This window comes from Aspergillus japonicus (genome assembly GCF_003184785.1).
Source record: "Aspergillus japonicus CBS 114.51 unplaced genomic scaffold BO86scaffold_5, whole genome shotgun sequence".
In the NCBI taxonomy this organism is placed as follows: Eukaryota; Fungi; Ascomycota; class Eurotiomycetes; order Eurotiales; family Aspergillaceae; genus Aspergillus; species Aspergillus japonicus.
This window is the reverse complement of record NW_020291642.1, coordinates 482,148-502,823: the sequence shown is the minus strand read 5'-3', so window position 1 is coordinate 502,823 and position 20,676 is coordinate 482,148. Positions and strand designations below refer to the sequence as shown.

The 20,676-nt window shown below is 53.1% G+C and overlaps 8 protein-coding genes across 8 annotated transcripts; 3 read left to right on the top strand and 5 right to left on the bottom strand.

The window, feature by feature from the left end:
• Nucleotides 1–2,049: 2,049 nt before the first annotated feature.
• Nucleotides 2,050–4,084, bottom strand: BO86DRAFT_415929 (CAAX farnesyltransferase subunit beta RAM1; the record flags this gene model as incomplete). Its single annotated transcript, XM_025674941.1, has 7 exons — nt 2,050–2,332; nt 2,393–2,671; nt 2,728–2,845; nt 2,898–3,025; nt 3,103–3,177; nt 3,242–3,397; nt 3,549–4,084. The coding sequence occupies 7 exons, from the start codon at nt 4,082–4,084 to the stop codon at nt 2,050–2,052; spliced, it is 1,575 nt and encodes a 524-aa protein (XP_025531554.1).
• Nucleotides 4,085–7,716: 3,632 nt separating this feature from the next.
• On the bottom strand, nt 7,717–8,306 carry BO86DRAFT_162820 (uncharacterized protein). The gene has a single exon (XM_025666432.1). It carries the CDS (start codon nt 8,196–8,198, stop codon nt 7,881–7,883), a length of 318 nt encoding a protein of 105 aa, XP_025531553.1. The 5' UTR covers nt 8,199–8,306; the 3' UTR covers nt 7,717–7,880.
• Nucleotides 8,307–10,674, top strand: BO86DRAFT_162832 (Zn(II)2Cys6 transcription factor domain-containing protein). The gene is made up of 2 exons (XM_025666433.1): nt 8,307–9,547; nt 9,608–10,674. Exons 1-2 carry the CDS (start codon nt 8,414–8,416, stop codon nt 10,481–10,483), a joined length of 2,010 nt encoding a protein of 669 aa, XP_025531552.1. The 5' UTR covers nt 8,307–8,413; the 3' UTR covers nt 10,484–10,674.
• A 1,138-nt stretch (nt 10,675–11,812) lies between these two features.
• On the top strand, nt 11,813–13,143 carry BO86DRAFT_385948 (protein tyrosine phosphatase-like domain-containing protein). Its single transcript, XM_025671227.1, has 3 exons — nt 11,813–11,935; nt 12,066–12,724; nt 12,801–13,143. Exons 2-3 carry the CDS (start codon nt 12,079–12,081, stop codon nt 12,860–12,862), a joined length of 708 nt encoding a protein of 235 aa, XP_025531551.1. The 5' UTR covers nt 11,813–11,935; nt 12,066–12,078; the 3' UTR covers nt 12,863–13,143.
• BO86DRAFT_406821 (adaptin-binding domain-containing protein) lies at nt 13,113–14,851 on the bottom strand. Its single transcript, XM_025674218.1, has 3 exons — nt 13,786–14,851; nt 13,394–13,714; nt 13,113–13,328 (listed from the first exon to the last, which is right to left on the bottom strand). Exons 1-3 carry the CDS (start codon nt 14,771–14,773, stop codon nt 13,249–13,251), a joined length of 1,389 nt encoding a protein of 462 aa, XP_025531550.1. The 5' UTR covers nt 14,774–14,851; the 3' UTR covers nt 13,113–13,248.
• A 339-nt stretch (nt 14,852–15,190) lies between these two features.
• Nucleotides 15,191–16,162, bottom strand: BO86DRAFT_385947 (putative small nuclear ribonucleoprotein SmD3). The gene is made up of 4 exons (XM_025671226.1): nt 15,900–16,162; nt 15,770–15,830; nt 15,546–15,675; nt 15,191–15,474 (listed from the first exon to the last, which is right to left on the bottom strand). The coding sequence occupies exons 1-4, from the start codon at nt 15,954–15,956 to the stop codon at nt 15,372–15,374; spliced, it is 351 nt and encodes a 116-aa protein (XP_025531549.1). The 5' UTR covers nt 15,957–16,162; the 3' UTR covers nt 15,191–15,371.
• A 97-nt stretch (nt 16,163–16,259) lies between these two features.
• BO86DRAFT_385946 (phosphatidylglycerophosphatase) lies at nt 16,260–17,348 on the top strand. The gene has a single exon (XM_025671225.1). It carries the CDS (start codon nt 16,523–16,525, stop codon nt 17,264–17,266), a length of 744 nt encoding a protein of 247 aa, XP_025531548.1. The 5' UTR covers nt 16,260–16,522; the 3' UTR covers nt 17,267–17,348.
• A 560-nt stretch (nt 17,349–17,908) lies between these two features.
• On the bottom strand, nt 17,909–20,209 carry BO86DRAFT_162767 (homeobox domain-containing protein). The gene is made up of 3 exons (XM_025666430.1): nt 19,715–20,209; nt 19,460–19,659; nt 17,909–19,407 (listed from the first exon to the last, which is right to left on the bottom strand). Exons 1-3 carry the CDS (start codon nt 20,053–20,055, stop codon nt 18,128–18,130), a joined length of 1,821 nt encoding a protein of 606 aa, XP_025531547.1. The 5' UTR covers nt 20,056–20,209; the 3' UTR covers nt 17,909–18,127.
• Between the last annotated feature and the right edge of the window lie 467 nt (nt 20,210–20,676).

The following is a 20,676-nucleotide window of genomic DNA, read 5'->3' as shown; positions in this document are numbered from 1 at the left end:
GCTTTGTCCGTTGCGTTGCCGTTCTGCTCGGAGAACAGAATATGGCAAGCGCTGATGTGCTGGCATGATTTTTCACCAGTGGACCGAAGTGAAAAGATCCAGGACGTCCTGGCCCATCGGCCACCGTGTAATTCGCCGCCGATCTAGGCGGCTACGATGGAGATGTTGTTCAGAATATTGAACGCCCGAACAAATCGGTCGTCTCGGCCTTCATCTATTTTGCTGCAGAACATGGACTGGTTTCTCTGGGCATACCTTAGAGTGGTCCATTGCTGTAGTAAGCGCGGCTCTTTTCCTCTGCCCCCTTGTGTTTAGGGTCACAGTGCTTTCCTGGATTATCGATCAAGGTTCCTCCCCATACCAGATTCACATCATTGATTTCTGGCGGGAGCGATGGCCCCTCGAACCCCGCATTTCGAATCCACAATTGTAGCCCGGTCGAGCAAGTAATAACGAAGGTAAATGGAAGGACGGGAGAAAGAAACCACGAGAAAGGAGGTGCGGTGGAATCCGGCTAATGCAGAATGATGCTTCAGAACAAGGGGTTCATGTCGCGCAGATGAATCCTGGCATAGAATGCCCAGAAGGAAGCCGTGATTCCATTGTACATGGAGAGGGGAAGAAGAAGGTGGATGGATGGATGATCGCTGGCTGCTGGTGGAGGAAACAACACTGCAGCCCATGATTGGACTGAATAGCGGGCCCTTTTTTTTTCTTTGGGCTCCCCTCCCCTTCTTCGCCCGGGTCAATACTAGTAGACGATCACGATTCTTAACGACTCGGTAAGCCATCCGAATTCCGTAGCCCGCTTAGTGTAAGTTGACCGCTCTCCCGGAGCCAATCCAGAGTCAACCTGATTGAGAGCAGATACGACTGACCCCACGGTCCGGAGTGGGATCGAACAACAAGAACAACAACAACAACAACAACATCATCATCTTCATCACCAGAGACTGTCAAGGAGCACACCACTTTCGATGTATCAACTGCTGCGTGACTAGATTTCGGATAGGATCTACTCCGTAGGTTGGCCACACAGGAGAGCAAGCACCGGATTGGTCCAGCCCGCTTTCTCCTCCGTTGGAGCCGTTGACTGACAGGTAGGCATTGCGGATGCACTGATGAGTTGGCAATGACGCTTCGTGCGCCGGGGGAGGGGGAGAAGGAATCCATGCCACTTTGACACGAGGGGCAAAGAGAGGGAGGTCAACCTTGCAGAGTAACATGAGTAGATTCCTTCTTATTCAGCGCCCTCCCGGAGAAATTGATTCTCACTGACCTTTCAATTGCCGCCCCCCTCCTTCTTGAGCGCCCCCTCCCCATCTTTCCCCCTCCTCTTGATATGACGGATAGGCGGGCTGCAGCAGGTCTGTCTGTGCATGGTGTAAGTCGCCCGCTGGCTGCCCCGGGCGTTGCAATGCTGCGATCTGAGAGTGAAGAATGCTTTGCTCCGTTTGAGTTGCATCTCCGAGGGGTGTCTGCTTGCTAGCCGTCTACTGAGCCCAAGTTCCTGGAGGGAGGTGTCTTTGTCTTCTTTTCTCTTCCTGTTGGCGCTGCAAACTGTAAATTAGCCAGGGGGAAGTGGGAAAGAGGAAGGAGGCTCTCACTGGCAACGGTAAGGATGAGTAATGGAGGGGTGGAGGAGGGGCTGGTCTGGAAACCGCCCAGAAAAGCTAGAACGAACTAGATGGACCGTATGCACAAAGATAAAAGCAGCACTGCAGGGCAGCTCAGGTGGTACAGAAACTGAAGTCGAGTCCTTGTCAAGCTGACCAGAACAGTTCGTGCGACCCTGAACTGGAGTCAATCCTCACGGCCATTTCATTTTCGTCTGTCAGCCCGCGTGGCTGCTCAAGGGCACCACCTCCTTCTGCATACACCCTCCCCTTTACCTCAGCGGTCACACAGATTCCTTAATCTTAAGCTGATTCTTACGTGCATGTATATTGTACTGTACAAGTGAGATTCACCCTAACTACGCTATCTGACAGTCACTCGCTCCCATCTCCCCGATTGGTTGACCAAAGATGTTCCCAAGTCCCAGGCTGGCTAATTCACATTTATTGGTTGCCTTTCACACCACAGGCGCATTCCTTCCGCAGCCGCATGAGGAATCACAAAAAGCGGATGAAGAGCAGCAACCTTGTCGTTCTCGTCGAACACATTCACATCGGCTGAATCGCCGTCAGAAGTGACTGGAGAAGTGTATTGCCATGAGAAAGCTGACGCGAAGTCTTCCTTGCTGGAGACACTGCGAGTTGTATGGTAGTGGTAATGCTGTGTAGTGCTTAGACCCGCAAGGGTATAGCAGGTATGATACGAATCTACATGTCTTCACATCTCTCAGTCAGCAGAGGCGCCGTTGACAACAATTTGCGGAGGTAGCTCGTACTTTCCAGGCTTATCACGAAGACCCCCGAACTTGGCCTGACAACACCCAAGGATATATCGGGCCAAGCCTTCCCGACTGTAGAGGTTGCCCACAGAGCTCTGTTTGGGGCCTGCAGCCGGCTGAGCTCCGTCGAGCGCGGATTGGATCAATGGCCAGCAAGATCCAACCCAGTGGCTGTAGCATCCGTCAACCAACTTATTGGTTCTCCCCGAAAAGCCGCCTTCAGGGGCATACTGTCGAGCAGAGAGCCAGGACAGGAGGAGAGGGACATCCATGCACCTGACACCATCAGCCGCACTCAGAGTGAAGAGGAGCGAAAAGCAAACGCTACTAACCTCGCCACAGTCACTTCGGGTTGGCCCAGGATGCACAGACATGCCAAAGCACAGAATGCATAGGCGCCATGTGCCTCCGACCCGGGACTTCCGGAAATCCCACCTTCGAATGTTTGACCTAGAGTTCGGGATCAGCCTAGCGCAGTCAGCTCGAGGAAGAAAGCACTGACATCGAGAGAGGTATGCGGAGAGGCCACTATCGAACGTCTCCAGACCATGTTGTCTGGCTTCGGCTTCCGGGGGTAGAATAAGTGGCAAATCTAGTAGTGATATGATGACCATCGCGCAGTAAGCGCCGCTGAGCTGGCAGTCAGTACGGCATGGCATGTACGCAAAGGAGAGATCTAGGTCCTGGGGAGGGGGAGGGCGTTTTACCGCACATCTTCTTCCCCACCTTCGCAGACTCTAAAGCCCCCATCGGGCTGCTTCAGTCTCCCAAGCCATCTCCACCTGAGTCGAGGTCAGCCGCATACACCAGTGGCCAAGTAGGGGGGGGTTGAGCTCGACAACGCACATCTTCTCCCTATCGATTAAGTTGTATGCTTCTTCGCCTCCGATCATCGCAAGGGAAAGCACAGCAGCATAGCTCGAAGCGCAGTGGGACAATTGGCCATGGCCACCTCCAAAGCCCCCCGCCGGGTTTTGCATGGGTATGAATGATTTGACAACACTGTAGCAAGAACCATGAGTCTCAGTAGGCGCTCAATCTATTGGGCACCGGATCTACCCCCGGACTCGGCCAAGTTTCATCCGGCATCTGCAACAAAGCACACGAGCCCCATACAGGACTGGAGATAAGGGGGCACAGGTGTTCGACTCACCGTTCGCGGACTCTACTGATATCCTCACCTAGGAGGCTCAAAGCTGCCAGTGCCCAGTAGACCAGCCAGGGCCGACTGGCATCCATGGCAACGAACCCCTCTGGATAGTCTTCGAGGGAGTCGAACAAATAGGCTACATGCTCATCCCTCATGAGGGCGGGCACGCCAAACCGGTTGAAAGGGCCATTCTGGGTGCTATGAATGCCCTTCAAGAAAGGTAGACATTTGTTGACCGTCTCCGCTTGGACCTCGGAAGTTTCCGTAACCAAAGCATCTAGGAGCAGAGGCGGCGCGGTGAAGAGATCTGGCACACCGGGTTGCACTTGTGGTTCGCACATTTCGTCGTCGGATCTCGGCAATGACTGAGAGTCAGTAGAAGTCGTCGTAGTCGCAGCAGACAAACGACCACTTGTTGAGACCTTAGGCCGGATGGGGTGGTTTTGCGTGTTTCCGTTTCCTGGCTGCGGTGCTTGGTTGGCCGTAGTAAAACGAACTTTGCGCCGCTGTCTCCCTGAAGCCGCGATCACGATCGGCATGGGAAGCTTGACCAGGCCGATTTGGGGACTTATATGAGCTTTTTCTAATGTTCTAATTCTTTGTCTCAAGTAGACTCAAGTAAACGGGTAATTGATCCAGCTCCTGATAGCTTTGAATTGTTCTTTCCCTTGCCAATGGATGAGCTCTGTTATCGCCATTCAGGAAAACCATTGTTCTTTTCTGGTCAGGTGGTGGTGGGGTTGCCATGGCGGGCGATTGACCCCTCAGGCCCCAGTTTGGTCGAGTGGGGGAAACAAACCAAGTGCGCAGTTCACCCTTCATCTCTTTGCATCTTCTTTGTTGTTTTCATTTCGTTTGCTTCTGGCCTCTCCTTTCGCGTTGATTACATAGAGCCATTAGTTTTCTTTTATTCGATTGAGCTCATGGCTGGGAAGAGATAGTGTAATATCACTGTCGAGACCACTGAGCCACTGACTCAACTGACACGTTCCGCTCACCCACCCCTATCTTTTCGTTCCATGTCTTCCATGTCTTCCAGCCATCGCGGATGTGGAATGGATCTTCATCTCGGTTGGCCGAAGAGAGGCTAGCGAGCATTCCGGCCTGGTTCTTAATCCTAACTACTAAGTACTGCACAGCATACGGAGTACTCTGGATTGATCCCCTGCTGGCAAATAACTTACTCGAGTACAATACGAAGACCATCATATCTCAACCAATCTTATGGGAGCTCACAGTTGCAGCCGCGATTGGGCCCGTCTCTCATGCTTGAATTGCTTGGAAGTCATCTGACTGGCAGGTATACTGAAACCAACAGAATCATGAGCACTCGATTCGGTCGTATGCTTGGGGGATTGACTCGGATAGGATTTAAAGTTAATCGATCGCTGCTGTCTCGACTTCTGCCGATAACTACTAAGTTACTAACTACCAAAGGCCCTCAAGCACTGACCATCTGACCAGGAAATCCATCATCGGTCGTCCTCTGGATCTAGCCTAACACCCCCAAGTCCGAGCTAAGGTTGTGGATGTGCTAATTATAAAACTCAGTGGTTGCCTCTTTAAGCGCCCATCGCCGTGAAATCGGCGGGCGCATCGCTCGCAAATCGCTGGCTGCCGACGCGACACCGCGTTGGAGAAGTTTCTTGCGTGAAGCCGCTGGCGTGGCAAAGCTGCGAGGCAAGAATTCAATGATGCTGATTGTTTCATAGCTGGCATATCGATTTGTCGAGGCGTCCCCGGGGAGTGGAGCCCACGGGCCTTGTCTTTCCTTCCATACCCGCCTATGCAGAGCGTTTCCTTACGCCTGGCTCGGTACCACCTGCTGTAGGGAGAGACTTTGTAGGTCGGTTCTAGTGAATAGACATACATGACTAGTTAGTCCCCCAGGCTTCGGCCAAGACCGGTTTGACTTTGCGCACACGGTCCCGTGAAAGATGCTGGCCTGGTCTGACAAGTTTGTTGAGAATCAATTTTGGACAGGTCATTTTGGCGCTTCGAACCGACAGTAAATGAGCTATGAGATGCGGCGGCTATGGAATCCTCTTCCCTGATTTTTTTTGGCTGGACAATCAATGCTGAATGGGCCGAAGGCAGCTAGAAAGCTATAGTATGGAGAAATGCGTACCCAGCGTGAAGCGTCGAGCACAACCTGACAGCACAGATGTACATACAGTTCGGTACAGTGGGCAGATTGTACCAACGCAGCGCGAGATCGCATATGCCGAACGGTTGTGCACAAGCTGGTCAAGGTTGATGGGAGACGAGTGGATGGAGTTTCAACCGCCATAGTCATTATTATTATCATCGTTATTATGGTTTTCATCATGATGTTTCATTATCCTCATCAGGGGACCGATGCAGAGAAGACTTCTTTTTCTGTTCTGTGCCCTGAAATCCCTAGCCGCGAATGAGGACAGAAATGCTATCAGATGGTCATGGTGATTGGAGCTCATGTACAGTCAGCCACCTTGTTGGCAACGGAGCCAACATGTGTGCACCGTTGATTGACCAGGACAGCTAGGTTTTATTAGATGAAGCCCATGATCTACCTGGCTCGGGGACTCGGTGAGGACTAATGTACTATGACCAGGTCCCGGGGAAGTACTAAGTATTGATATACACCCATTCAGGCAGTAGGCAGTGTAATCATTCTTGTAGATTCGAAGGAGAAGTGGGAAATGGTACTCTGTCGGTTTCGATCATCGATTGTGTTGCGCTGCAGGGTTCTCATTTCTTTTCCATGTTACCACCTTGCTATAGAATCATCGATGGAAAATACATAGGACAGTACAGTACAGTACATACCTATAGCACATACATCCGCGAGGTGGCTGAGTTGAACAGCGGCGCGGAGTGCGCCTGTGCCCTGTCTACAAGTGATGGAGTGAGTGACGACCTTCCTGTAGTGCTAGGTAAGTGGCTGCGGGGCCAATTCCGAACAACGGCCCATCTGAGGACGATTATTGCCACGACCGAGCAGATCGGGAGCTGCCCCATCATGCCAATAATCGTATTGCCTTAGTCAATACATAGTACTAGAGGCCCCTCCCAACCGATCTGGCCGGTTTCCACTGATCTTCCTGTCCCGAATGTTGCTCCCGTGTCTCGCCAACGGAAAATTCCGTCTCGTACCGTGGTCAGTTTTGAGCCTCCAGAGTCCATGGTTCAGTAGTTACTGTACATTCATCCATCCATGATGGTGTCCATGATGGTGGCAGCAGTAGTATTGAGGCTGCGTACCTAGATATTTAGATATTAAGCACTTTACTAAGTACTCCGTAGTGCAACCTTGCACGTAACCCATTGTCAGGTGGGCAAATCAAGTCACTGTGATTTTCGTCGGAAGTGGTGCTGCGCCAACGAGATACAATGCAGCCGGTGCATGTCTGTGTTCGACTAGTAAATTACTGCCCTTCCACCATCAAATCGACTAGCGTCTGGTGCTTGTCCATGCCTACCTACCGGTATGCTTTTGCAAATCGTCTACCGTAAGGTTTCGCTTGCCCAGAGGCGATTGGGAAAGGATAATCATGAGACTCGTCAAACTGGCGAATCTACGGTGATGCCGAACCGGATCGAACTGAAATTTCTTTCTTGCTTTTGTTGATCGGGAAAGGGTTTAAACAGTAAGTTCCAGATGGAGACCCAACTGATTACCCAGTCTAGTCTTGAAAAGCTGACTACTGTAAGTAACAAGAACTTAAGTAAGTATTGAGTGCCAAGTGGGTAGGGAGACTAGGCCCTTCAGGGTCATCGTAGCCGGCGTGAACACGCCAATGAAGACAACGGGAGATGGGACGTGGTGCCAAACTCGTCATCATCTTCTGACATTTTCCATTCCACAGAAGAAAGAAATTGGGGTAACGATAAAAAGGCAAGTGAGAAAAATAATTGGTAAAAAAAAAAATAGGGAAGTAAAAAACAAAAAAGAAATGTTCATAAGAAAAAGGCAGCAAGCAAAGAGGGACGTGGTAATTACTCCGACTAAACCGGGTTGGGGATGAAGCCTCCTTCCCAGGACTCCCTAGCGTATTCTCCGGCCGATGCAACTCTTCGCAACTCTTCGCAACTCGCAACTCCCGCCTCACCGCTGCTTTGTTGTGTCTGTGTCTGTGTGTGTCTGTGTGTGTCTGTGTGTGTCTGTGTGTGCGCTTCACTTGCTGTTTAGTGCCTGCTGCTTAGTTCCACTTCCACTTCCCACTGCTTTGCCCTTTCAATCATCACCACGGCCTTTTATCCCATCCCCACCTGCTTAGTCCCTTCTGAGTAGCCTGGTAAACTGACTAGACTACTATCAGTAATTCTCTAATTCTCAAAAGCCATGGCCTCATGCTATCCGCCCGTCCGCCTTCGGTTTCTTTTACTCGGGCTCATTTGATTGTCCTTTGCATCCCCCGGATTCTGATTCTGATTCTGGGCTTTTCTCTTCCTCAGGCTCATCTCGCCCAGCTGCTGCTGCTGTTCCATCCCATCATCCACTTCTTTTTCTTTCTTCTCCTTCTTATTTGTTTTTTGTACCACCCACAACTGTTTGTGTGTGTCTCTCCCTGTGTGTGTGTGCGCGCGCGCGTGTGTGTGTGTGTGTGTGTCTCCTCTGTGTCTCTCTATCTTAACTACTATCTGTGTGTCTTGCTTTCTCCATCCATCCATCCCCTCTTCCCCCCCTCCGTCTATCGCTTGGTCTCCTGTCACCTCATTCTCCTCTTCTTTACGTTTCCTTTCCCTTATCCTCTTGCTGGTTCCGGTTTTTCTTACTCTTTCTTTCCTTTGCTTCTTTGGATAAGTCTCCCTCTTAACGAAATCTGTTTGATGCCCTCGTTTCCTTTCTTCCCTCTCTATCTTGGTAAATAGTCTCGGCGGTCACGATGTCCAACGTCGATTTATCCAGTGACGGCTTCATTGGCCTAGACTACGACTCTAGGAACTATCTCCAGGCGACGCCATGGCCCGTGGCAGTGGATCACCAGCCCTCCCAGAGACCCGATGGATCGCGAGATATCTCGCCCTTACAAACCAGCGGTCACGCCTATGATCAGTCGGTAGTCCAAGACCCTAACTTGATCGTTGACTGGCAATTCCACGGGCAGCATTTGCAACCCCACCTTCAGTACACTCAAGAGGAAGCGTCGTCCGCCCCTCAGTACGCTACCGCCAGCTATGGCATGCCCCTCCACTCTTCGCCCGTGGATCTGATGCCCCCAACCCATGACCATATGAGCACGAGCCTGTTGGATGGGCCCTACTTGTCACTGTCCGCTCCAGTGGAGATGGTGCCATTTCCCTATCAAGACTTCCAGGCCGACCTCATGGGTTTCACGGCCCCCCACGGTCTCCCGGATATGACCTCCTATGCGGCGCCGCACAATCTGATCGAGAGCAGCTCACCGACCGACACTTATCTGGAGGTCCGGTCTCTCACCAGTTCAAGCAGCGACAACGGTTGGAATACCATTGAGACCCGGCGCCCTCACGAGTTCACCTATCCAGATCAATTCTTCATCAATCCTACGCAGACGCTACACGACAGGAGCTTGTCAGAATCGTCCTACTCGACGTCTTACGGCAGTTTTGTTGAGATCGCCAATCCGATCAACTCTCCTGGCTCTGACACCAACTTCGATGCGGCTTTCAACAACAGCTTGACCCGGCGTGTGTCCTACGACCACACTTCGCACGGCTCAGTGTCCCCCACGGCAGTCAGCCCTGTGAACATCGTACGACCCGTTCCGGTGCCTTCGAAGAAGCCGACTTCTCCCCGATCGGCCGCCTCGCAGTCATCTTCTGCTTCACCCCCGAGCAGAAAGCCTTCTCGCAAGAGCCCGATTGCTGCGAAGACCGCCGAGACCAAGGTCCGGAAGCAAACGCAGAATGGGAAGCCGGAGACCACCGAGAAGCGAATCGGCAAGCGCAAGGGTCCGCTCAAGCCCGACCAGCGGAAGCAGGCCAGCGAGATACGGAAGCTGAGAGCTTGCCTGCGTTGCAAGTTCCTCAAGAAGACTGTAAGGCTCATCGCAATCTTAACGGGTATGGTTTGTGCTTGCTAACTTGATTGCTACCAGTGTGACAAAGGTGAACCTTGCGCCGGTTGTCAACCGTCGCATGCTCGCCTGTGGCAGGTTCCGTGCACCCGTATTGACATCAAGGAAATCGGCTACTTCATGAAGGACTGGAAAGCAGACTATGAGCGCCACATCTCCCTTGGATTCTCGGTTGGGAACATCAAGGGTTTCTCGGAACACGAGACGACCCTCTTCATCACTCACGGCTATGGTCAGATTCTCCCGATCAACGCTCGTGAGGTGTATGTGCGAGACGAGCAATGCTTCAGCGTTGACTGGGTTGAGACCATGCATCGCGAGCCTACTCAGTTCGAGGTTGAAACCGCCAAGTTGTCTGCTGGGATGGAGGGTATCTCGCACGCTATGCTTTCCGAATATCTCGATCGCCACATTGATGGCAACGGTACCTTTGAGAAGTTTGTCGACGACTACTTCGAGGGCACGCCTTTCTTGACCCAGATGCTGAAGACCGCTTTCCGCTACTATTACCGCACGAAGCTGCCGGTCATTCGCAAGGCCTTGAAGCTCATCATTGCCTACAATCTGACGCTCCACGTGACTATGGTCGAAGGTCTAGGTGAGGAGCAATGCATGCCTGGAAAGATCGATTCATCATCATCGCGGTTCAAGGGCAAGACGATGGCCCCAGTCATGATCAATTTTCAGATCAAGTGTGCCATGGCCAACATGTGGCGTGAGTTGCAGAAGGATGTGCTGGAGGAGCTATCAAGCCTCTACTCCAGCGTCTACAGCGGCGACAAGTTGAAGAACTGGCCCACCATCTTCATCCTGGCCTCGATCCTTCTCGCAGTCTGGGAGGAAATGCAATTTGACTGCCACTACCGTACACCAGTGAGTAGCTATGAACTTGAATGAGATGGAAACAGGAACTGACCCCCGCTCAGGAACCTGCTGCAGTGGAGAAATTCTGCAACGATATGGAGACCACCCCTGTTGGCGTCATTGTTGGCCTATTCCAGGCGATCTCACAGAAGCTTCCCGCCTTCACGGACTGGGAGACCACGAAACATCACCACCTGCTGCACTCGAACCCTGATGTCTGTACCACGATGACTGAGGTCCGCCAGCACGTGACTCAGTTTGGTATGGTTTTCTTGCGCTTTTTCGTCTGGCTGGTTGACTTACTAACGTCCAACAACAGAGAACTATCTTCGTGGCCGGTCCAGTACCAAGTTCAACCGCAACGACTTCGATTGTTTGTCGAACAAATTTGTTTCAAGACTTGTGATTCGTGCGAATTAGATGACGTGTTACGGCTCTGAAAATGACGGAAGACACGATACAAACGATGATATATGCCGGCATTGATGATTATGACACTCACAGCACAGCAATTAGCGATCGCATCGCTCTGTTCGCTCGTACTTTCCCGCCGTTGTCATCATGATGCTTTTTTTTTGTTGTCTGAGTTTCCCTCCAGCAGGGGAGACGAGTACCGACTCTGCCGGTTCTAGGAAGCATTTGCCCTTGCTTTTATCCCACCCTTTCCTTCTCAGTGGTATACCTTTCTCGCACCATATTTGCAATAGCGATGATGAGGATCACGAATGTCATGATATTGTACGGTCACGAACTGTTTAGCAGCGGATGACGGATACAGCTTCGTTGCGACTGATGCTGGAGCCTAGTGCTCCCATTTGACGCCGCGGGTTGCCTCTGGAGTCCTTGATTAGCGAGTATGTTTGAGTGTCTGTTATAGGAAGAGTTTGTTTTGATTTTGATTTGGATATTTATTTTTTGGTTATGATCGGAATATCGAGAGCCGTTGGGAGGCGGAACGCCAAGACCCATCCATGCCTCAAGGGAAAACGTGCAAGCATGCTCAGTTTTGATTCATGTCACCAGCTTATAAAAAAAATGCAATTGATATGATGTCACGTTATGGGGAGAATTCAAGGGGAGGGCTGGATGTAGTGGATGTTGAGAACATGCTTGTAGCAGCATCTGCATTGCGTCAAGCGTGACGCTGTCTGGGTGTTTTGCAGACTAGTTGCAATCCACGGGAAGGGGTTCATTCATTCAATCAGTCTGGATTGGAAAATCCGGGGGAGGGTGATTACCTAACCCAACCTCGGCTCAACGCTCCCAACAGATCAACAGATCCAACTGGAATCATTTCTTCCACCCGCAGTCTACAGTAACTTAGAAGCCAAGAAGGGTGTCATCGCAGACTTCAAGGTTGCTTCAGCCCTTGTTCAACACCAGCACATTCCGGCCAGAAACCTGGAGGCCAGCGATCTAGATACTCCGGCCGTTCGATTCCCAACCTACAGCCTTACCTCGACCTTTTTTTTATTCGAATCGGATGTCAGTTCTCCATTCCGTTCATTAATCACACATCTCATTCCCAAACAACAGCCCCCCTCCACAATTCCTCATTCTAACATCCCTCCTCACCAGAACCCCTCACAGGCCACCAATTGACCCTCACCAACAGCAAACCACAAAAGATGTCACCCAGCACCACCGCCAAGGCCCCTCCCAGGGGGGCACCCTCCTCTTCCACCACCTCCCGGTCCTCCGCCTCCCCGCTCACGAAACCCTACCTCACCCTCTACAACGCGCTCAACTTCATCCTCTGGGCCACCTGCACCGTGCAGGGCCTCACGCACCTCGCGACCGGCACCCCGCCGCCCCTCATCTTCCAGCACGTCTACCCGCTCCTGCGCCTCACGCAGACCCTCGCGCTCCTCGAGATCCTGCACAGCCTGGCGGGCCTCGTGCGCGCGCCCGTCACCACCACCGCGATGCAGGTCGCCAGCCGCATCCTCCTGGTCTGGGGCATCATGTCCCCCTTCCAGGGGCGGATCGTCGGGGCGACTGCCCTACAAACCGGCGACTACGCCTTCCTGGGCTGCCTGACCGCCTGGGGCGTCACCGAGTGCATCCGGTACGGGTTCTTCGTGGGTCAGGTCTCCGGGCTCGGCGTGCCGGCGTGGTGGGCCTGGCTGCGCTACAACACCTTCTACGTGCTGTATCCGTTGGGCATCGGGAGTGAGTGCGTGATGGTCGTGCTGGCGTTGGCGCCGGCCGCGGAGATGGTCGGGCCCGCGTATTGGTGGTTTTTGGTCGTCGTGTTGGGGATTTATGTGCCTGGTAGGTTTTTCCTTGCCTTTTGGGGATGGGGGGATGGGGGATTGGGTGATGCTAATTGTGGATGTTTTTGGGTCAGGCTCGTATATTCTCTACACGCATATGATTGCTCAGAGACGCAAGGCGTTGAAGAAGAATTGATGGGTTGGTTGTGGGTGTGGTTGTTGGTGTGGTGTGGGTTGGTCTGTTTGGAGGGACCGAGATTTGCCGGAGAGTCCCGTACGGAGGACTGTACACTGCATGTATCAAGTGGTATCACGATAATAAGGCGGCACTGCGCTGCGCTGCGCTGTACTGTTGTGCAACAGCACAGAAAGTGGGCGGCGTTGCATGTTAGACGACCTAGGTAGGTTTGGGGTGATGTGTATGTTATGGTTTCATGAATAGATATCACATGTACTGTATATGTAGGCAAATAACGCTGACCACATCATCTCATCTCATCTCATCTCATCTCATCTCATCTCATCTCATCTCATATCATATCATATCATATCATATATCCGGAGTATGGTATATGTGCTATGCTATAACTCCTTCATGATATCGCGGACCGCTTTGGCAGCGAATCGCTTCCGTTCCGTTTTGGGTAACCCGTCGCTCATATCTGATTGTCGGTCAGCCAGGAATGGCACAGGAAAAGAGATCAAACTCCAAGAAAATATTACGCACCTTTGATAGCTCGCATCCGCAGCAGCAGCGCCTCCACCGCATCCACCCGCAGCTCCTCGTCCGCCTCATCCTCCTCGACAAAGTAATCGTCGCTGCCGCGCTCGATCGCCATGCGCAGACCGACCATCTCGCGCTCCAACTCATTCACTTCGAAACCGAACCCAGCCTCCCCGGCGTCCTCGTCGTCGAGCCCCAAGAGCCGTCTCTCCAGGTCGTCGTCATCGTCATTGCCGATTCCCATCTCCACACCCGCGGTCTCCTCCGCTGCACTCCAATCATGCGTTTCCAACACTTCCTTAACCCGCCGCATGCCTTGCAATTCTAACAGAGAAACAAAGTCAGTCCAGATTCCCAATCCCGAATCCCCAAAACGGGGTAAGGAAACAACAAACCTCCATATCGATTCCTCCCCTCATCCTCCTCCTCCTTGTCCGCTGCACTCCCCTTCGGACACCACCGCACAACCTCCCACCCCATCAACCCCATCTCACACAATTGATCCTCCCACCACCCCACGGAAAACGGCTCATCGATCTCCACATCAAGATGATCATCCAGATCATCCAGATCATCGAGCCCATTCGCATCACCACCACCACTTCCCTTCACCTTCCTCTGGGCAGCGCCAGCACCAGCAGGAGATGACGAAGCATCCACTAGGACCAACAACCCAGGAACTTCCCCAACCCCCATGCCCCCCCTCTCCTCCTCTATCAAACCCCGCACTTCCCCAATAGCGTGGATGAACTCCTTCAATCCGCGAACATCCGCCCGATCTTCGGCCTGCTCCGGCTCTCGGTTGGTGATGGGAACCGTAGGCCCCGGAGGTGATGCCGAATTTTGTAGGAATGATGCAGCGTCATGGGGGTGCTGATGCGGATGGTCCACCGGATTGCGGACGCAGATCATCACGGCGCCGATGGCGTCGCGGACGACCTGGGCGTCCGGGCCGGAGAATTCGGTCTTCCATTGTGCGGGGGAGGCGGGGAGCAGCGGGGTGGTGGTTTCTGATGTTGCCGAGAGGGGGATCTCGTCAACCCAGATGGGGATGTCGGCCGTGTAGTAGCGGTTCTGGATGGGGAGAGGCGGGTGCGTGGTGTAGCCGGCGAAACTGGTGCTGGGGATCGTCGTTGGGGAGGCTGTTGATGAGGTTACGGTGGCGGTTGACGCGGCGGAGGAGGCTACGAGGGTTGTCGTTGAGGAGAGGGCTGTTGTAGTTGTTGTAGATGTAGATGGTGGCTCGGTGACAGGTGCGCCGGTGAGGGTGTGGAGGAGAGGGGGGATGATGGTCGTGGAATGCGAGCTGGGCGAGAGGATGAGAAGACGGCGCGGATTGCGGATGAAGTTTCTGGTGCCGGTGGAGGGGTCGTCGGGGGCCATGTTGAGGTTAGGTGGAATCTTGGTTGGGTTGGGGAGGTTTGTGCAGACTGTGAGAGAGACAGAGAAAAAAAAAAAAAGGGTGGTGATGCTGAAAGTTGCTGGTGGTGCGGGTGCGGGGAGGAGGCGGAGGAGAGAAGAGACAGCGCGGAAGTTGTAGTCGCCTTCCTTCGTATTACCTCTCTGCACTTCGTTTCGGGTTCCATGGACCACAAGAATGTTGTTCACGAGCCTTTGCATAGACGCCCGCCTGGCAACGCAATCGATTGGCGCTGCGCATCCCCGCTCCAAAGTACGTAGCTAACGTTCCATCGAACCGACGCGCGGACGGTTGCTCCCAAAAACCAGTCCGATCTCCCCCCTACAGGACGTATACGATCGATCTATCCCACAGCTACCAGGTATCCATTTTCTCCAAAACAAAGGGCCAATCGTCATTCGATTTTCGTGTAGTATATTCGATTCAATGGAATCACCCCCCGACCGACCCAGATCCAAGGTTGCAGCAGTCCATAACAGAAAAAGAAAAGCAAACGCCGACCAAGTCAATGATTATCCACCTCCCTCCCCAACATCATCATCAAATCACACATTTCTATCCTCAGCCCCGTCGCTGGCCCCGAGCTCTCTGCACAGTGGCCTTACCACGAGCCAGACCGACACCGCGGCCGCGCTGGCCTCGCGAGCGGAACATGGGGGCGTTTCTAAAAACGGCCAGTTAGCTAATGCTCCGCGAAAGACAATCTCCGGCGGTTGGAAGAGAAGGAGAACCAACCTCAACATGTCCGGCACAATGAAGAACTTGACATGGCTTCCCCGGATGTAGACCTGATCCAAGTGTGACACGCGACCGTCGCGGGCGGTAACCGTGATATCCTTCAGTTGAACGTTCATGTTATCCTCGGCTATAATATGACGGAAAAAAAAAAAAAGTCAGCGACGGTTGTCTTGCAGGTTGGTTTGGTTCGTGCGAGGAGATCGAGGGGAGAGACAACGCACCCTCCAGAAGTTTTCCGCGGTACACGACACCGGACGTGATTTCGAGCGTGACAACGTGGCCCTAGATATGATTTAGCGCAGGCATTCGATAAAAGCAATGCACTAGTGAAGAAGAGGAAGAACCACCCACCTGCGCCTCGTTCAGGAGCTTGATCGGGATCCCGATCGTGCTGGTCAACTTGCCCATTGTGAAGGTCTGGTGGGAGAGAAGCTGGCGGCGGGGGGAGAAAAGAGCACTGAGCGATAACTCGAGAGAAAGTCTGTCGGATAGAGGTCGACGGTAGAGATAGGTTTGGGGAGATCCGTCCTGCGACAATGGATGGTTGGTTGCAAAGGACAAAACTGGCGCTGTTGGACTGGGAGAGGAAGCAACCACAATCCGCTCGACTCGGCGGCGGAGGAGAGTTTTGCGGCTCTGCGGGCGCTGGCCCCGGCCAGTCAGTACGTATTTTTATCCATCCCGCGCATTCACCATCACCACCTTGCGCATTTACATACTCGTTATCAACTTCATGCTATCGCAACCTAATAACTAATCCCAGACAATAAACAAAACAGCGACCCACTGACACCACCAACACCAGAAAACCAATAAAACCCAACCCACCATCCGAAGTTGATTCCTCCGCCATAAAGAAAAAGCTTCACCAAGCTAGCAAGCTATCTCCCCAGCTCGCAAAGCACCACCACCATCACCATCACCAATCCCCCAAACCCCCAACCCACACACCCCCAAACAGGCACAACAAAAAAATGAATCCCCCAAACAGCAACCTCCGCGCCTTCAACCTCGCCGTGACCACGCTCCTCAAAAATCCCTCCCACATCCTCCCGCACCTCACCATCCCAACCATCACCCAGCTCCCCGAGCACCTCGGCCCCGCGATCTCCGCCTCCCTCACCAGCAGCAGCAGCAGCAGCAGCAGCACGCCGCAAGAAAAACCCCCGCAAATCCACATCCGCGCCCTCATCCTCGACAAAGACGCCACGCTCTGCGCCGCGCAAACCACCACCTTCCCACCGGAGATCCTCGCCAAACTGACCGCGCTGCGCACCGCCCCGACCTCCCCCTTCAACCAGACGGCCGCGCCCAACTCGATCCTCATCGTGTCGAACCGTGCGGGGAGCCACCCGCGCTACGACGACGAGGTCCGTAGCCTGGAGACGCAGCTGGCGGGGCTCGCCATCCCGGTGTTCCGGCTGCCGCCGGGTGTGGCCAAGAAGCCCTTCTGCGGGGCGGAGGTGCTGGCCTGGTTCCGGGAGCGCGGGGTCGTGGCGCGCGCCGACGAGATCGCCGTCGTGGGCGATCGGCTGGGCACCGATGTGCTGATGGCGCGCGAGATGGGCGCGTGGAGTGTCTGGTGTCGGGATGGGATCGATCCCCGCGGGACACGGGAGGGGGCCAATGTGCTGGAGCGCATGGAGAGGTGGGTGGAGCGGTATCTTCGGGTCAATCGCGGGTTGAAGGCGCCCGTACCGAAGGGGTTTGCGGAATGATTCTTGGTCTTGTGGGGAACGGGTTCCTTGGAGTGAGTGGGAGACAATTCGCGTGGATTGGTGCTGTACGATATTTTGAGATGGGCGGGTTTGCGGGTGGGTTCACTGGGTGTAGACTTGGATACGGTGGAGTTTGATACCCTGCATTATAGATTTGAACAGATCGAGTTACATACCCTTTACATCATGATCAGGTGGTCCCGGAGGAATGGTCTTCATATCAGCCGAACTCTAAATACCCTGGCGAAGATTGTCTCAGCCTCGCATCGGAAGAAGATGGTAGATAATATTTGACAGGATCACCTCGCTCAAGGCACCAAATAACCGTCACAAAAGGAATATGCAAACATGTCCTAACCCGCCAACCCAAGAAACAAAGAGAAGATAAACCAACTGTCGCCGTCTTAGTCCGACTTTCTGGCATAACCACGTTAAGCACCCCTGACCGGATGTGAGAAGAAAAAAGAAAAAATAAAATAAATGAATAATGGTCAGGGGCAGTGAAGAAGCATCAAAAAAGGCGCATCCAAGTGCGATCGATAGAAGGAAAGAAAAGGCGCTGTGTAACGCTCAGGACCAGCCCCACAGAAGAATAAAAGTACAGAAAAAGACACGCTGAGGACACAATGTAAGGGAGATTGGATCCTTCTCGTCGAAATCATTCGACTTCGGGTCTCAGATAAAAGGTTGAAAAGGCATTCGTTAGCCCTGCTGAAGGGTCAATCGAGTTGTGTCTAGGTATGAGTGACACTATCCGGGTCGGGTTGAGTCAGACTCATTGATTCGAATGTTAACCAGAAGAAGACGGCAAAGGATGAACCCAAGTGCCAAAATTTGTTTTCCAAACTCGTACGGCCAGACTCAAGAGCCGGGCGCCATTGTGTGGGGATCCACGCTCTCGAGAGTCAGACTCTGGAATTCACCCTGGACACCGGGAGAAGTGTGTCCAGACATCGACTGCATGGGTAGATCAAAAGCGCTGCTTTCAAGCCCCATGGATTGGGGGACACCAAATGTCATGTTGTGCTTGGTATACATTCCATTCATCCCCATCCCCTCATCCGAGTAACTTGTTTGGTGCTCATTGCTCAGACCATACATATCTTGCGATGTGTGCGAGATGTTGGAGAGTGGTGGCGAATGGTTGGCAATCATGGGGTCGGCATGGCCAAGACTAGGATAGGAGGCCGCCTGATGTGCCACTGCTGAGTCAACAGCGGGCGTGACAAATGGCAAGGTGAACGGGGTTCCCATGTTGGTAGCAACGGGGGTCGAATCACCACCTGCACCAGTACTGAAAAGTCCCGGGCTGGCGAAATCAGACGGAGACGCGGTAGTTGTAGCCGACATGGGGTGGGTTCGTGGATCAAACCCGTAACCGGCAGATGTATCGATACGCAGATTCAGGGCCAACGGATGAGTGGATTGTGGAATAGGGGCAAAGATCCCAGTGTCTGGTTGGCCAAAATGCGCAGGGGCTTGAGAGAAGTTGTATTGGGCAAGCGGCGCCTGCATTGCAGAGAAGTCGACAGCTACCGGAACCGAACGACTCCGTTGCCGCTTGTGACCACGGACCGCCTGAACGCTCAGGTGGGTTGGGGTCTCGGGAAACACATTCAGGTAGGCTTGTGCGAATTGATTGGGCTGAGATGCAGGGCGCTGGATGAAAGGGGGCGACATGGGCGGATTCATAGCAAAGTTATTGTATGCCAGGCGGTTTTGGAATGACTCCAGGGAAACGAGCTTGGCGAGCTGGACGCTGAGAACCTTCGGATGGCCTCCGAGATGGTGAACCAGAATTTGACTTGCTTGCTGATCTTCTGTGAAGTCACCGCACTGATAAAAGCCACCAGAGTTGGATGAGTCCATGTAAAACAATGGAGGTCGATTTAGTTCCACAACTAGACCGCCCGTCCGCGCGGGGGCGCCATTTGGTCCGGGGGTCTGGTCACCAGACTCCAATGTGATGTTCTTGATGTAGGCAAAGGGGTATTCGATCTTGTATCCGGCAGAGTCGTTGTTGATATAGTAAGTCATGCATGCTTTCTCCGGGGAATAGAAGACAACGAGATCCATTGCGTTTTGTCCAATGCGGCGCCAGCTGCCGATAGTTAAGGAACGGCATGTGAAGTGATGAATAACTATGCCAGTCAGTCTCAATGTCACGAGTGCACCAGTGCTCGACCAACATACCAACTTTGCCAGAGGGGGTCGGCTCATGAGGGTAGGCCCCATTGGTTCCGTAGCCCCCTGTCCGGCCGAAGGGGTCTCTTGCACCAGGCTTGCTGGGGTCGAATTGCATTGCCAGATATTGGCGCATTGATTCGGGGATCGAATCGCATCCTTCGCCGGTTTCAATGCTCTTCTTCGCAAGCATCTTAATCTTAGCGCGTCTGCGTCGGCGCGGTCAGTACGTTCACTTCCGATGTGCGCGGAGAGGTCACCCACCTGTTTTGAAACCAGATCTGAACGGACCGCTCAGTCATGTTGATATCTTGGGCGATCCTTTCACGAGTAGCAGCGGTAGGGGTAGGGTTTTTGTTGAACTCGACTTCGAGTGTGACCAATTGGTCCTGAGTCGCGCGCTGGCGTTTGTTGTTCTTCTGTTGTTGCGTCAAGGTACTCTTCCTCTGAGGACGGCGTGCGGCGGGAGCAGTAGTGGTAGTGGTAGCATTGGACATGGCGGGGGATGGCGTGGAGGTTTCCGAGGGAGACGAAGTTGCCGTAGCTGCTGCTGTGGTGGCAGAGCATGGGGTGGTGGAAGGGTCAGGAGTGTCTGTCGAAGACATGTTTGCAGGGATTGGGCGAAATGGTAAGGTAGTAAGACGAGAAAAAAGGAGATACGACCAAAGTGGAAACAGATGCTCCGAAGTGTGTAGGGAAGGGTTGAATTTTGGTGACGATCCGGTCGACAGTCAAATGGGGATGGGATATCGGTCTCTCTGTAGCAGCGTCAAGCGCGAGAGAATCGTGGTGAGATCAAACGAATGGAAGCGCTTTGGCTGTGAGACACGGGGTGGACTCGAAGACACAAAGCTTGAGGGGGCGGGACAAAAAGCGCGCGTCGCGGAAGCGTCGATTTGGGGGGTTGATAGTTCTAGTCAAGAAGCGGGATGAATGTAAACAGCTGACCTAGGCAGCTTTTCGAGGTGAAAAGAATCGATGACTTCGTTAGCCTGAGACAGAAGTATATAATTCCGTGATCAGGTCTCAATTGGCGAAGAGCCGAGATGTAATATTGCGGATCTTGGTTGAGAGATCTCGGCCTAAGGTAAGCGAAGACAAGGAGATTTGATCGGGGGATCGTGAAAGAGTGAAACGATCGACTGAAGCGAGCGGATAGTGGTAAGTGAAAGAATGGAATTGAAGTAAAAACAACAAGAAACGAGTGAATGGGGTTGGGGAGGGGG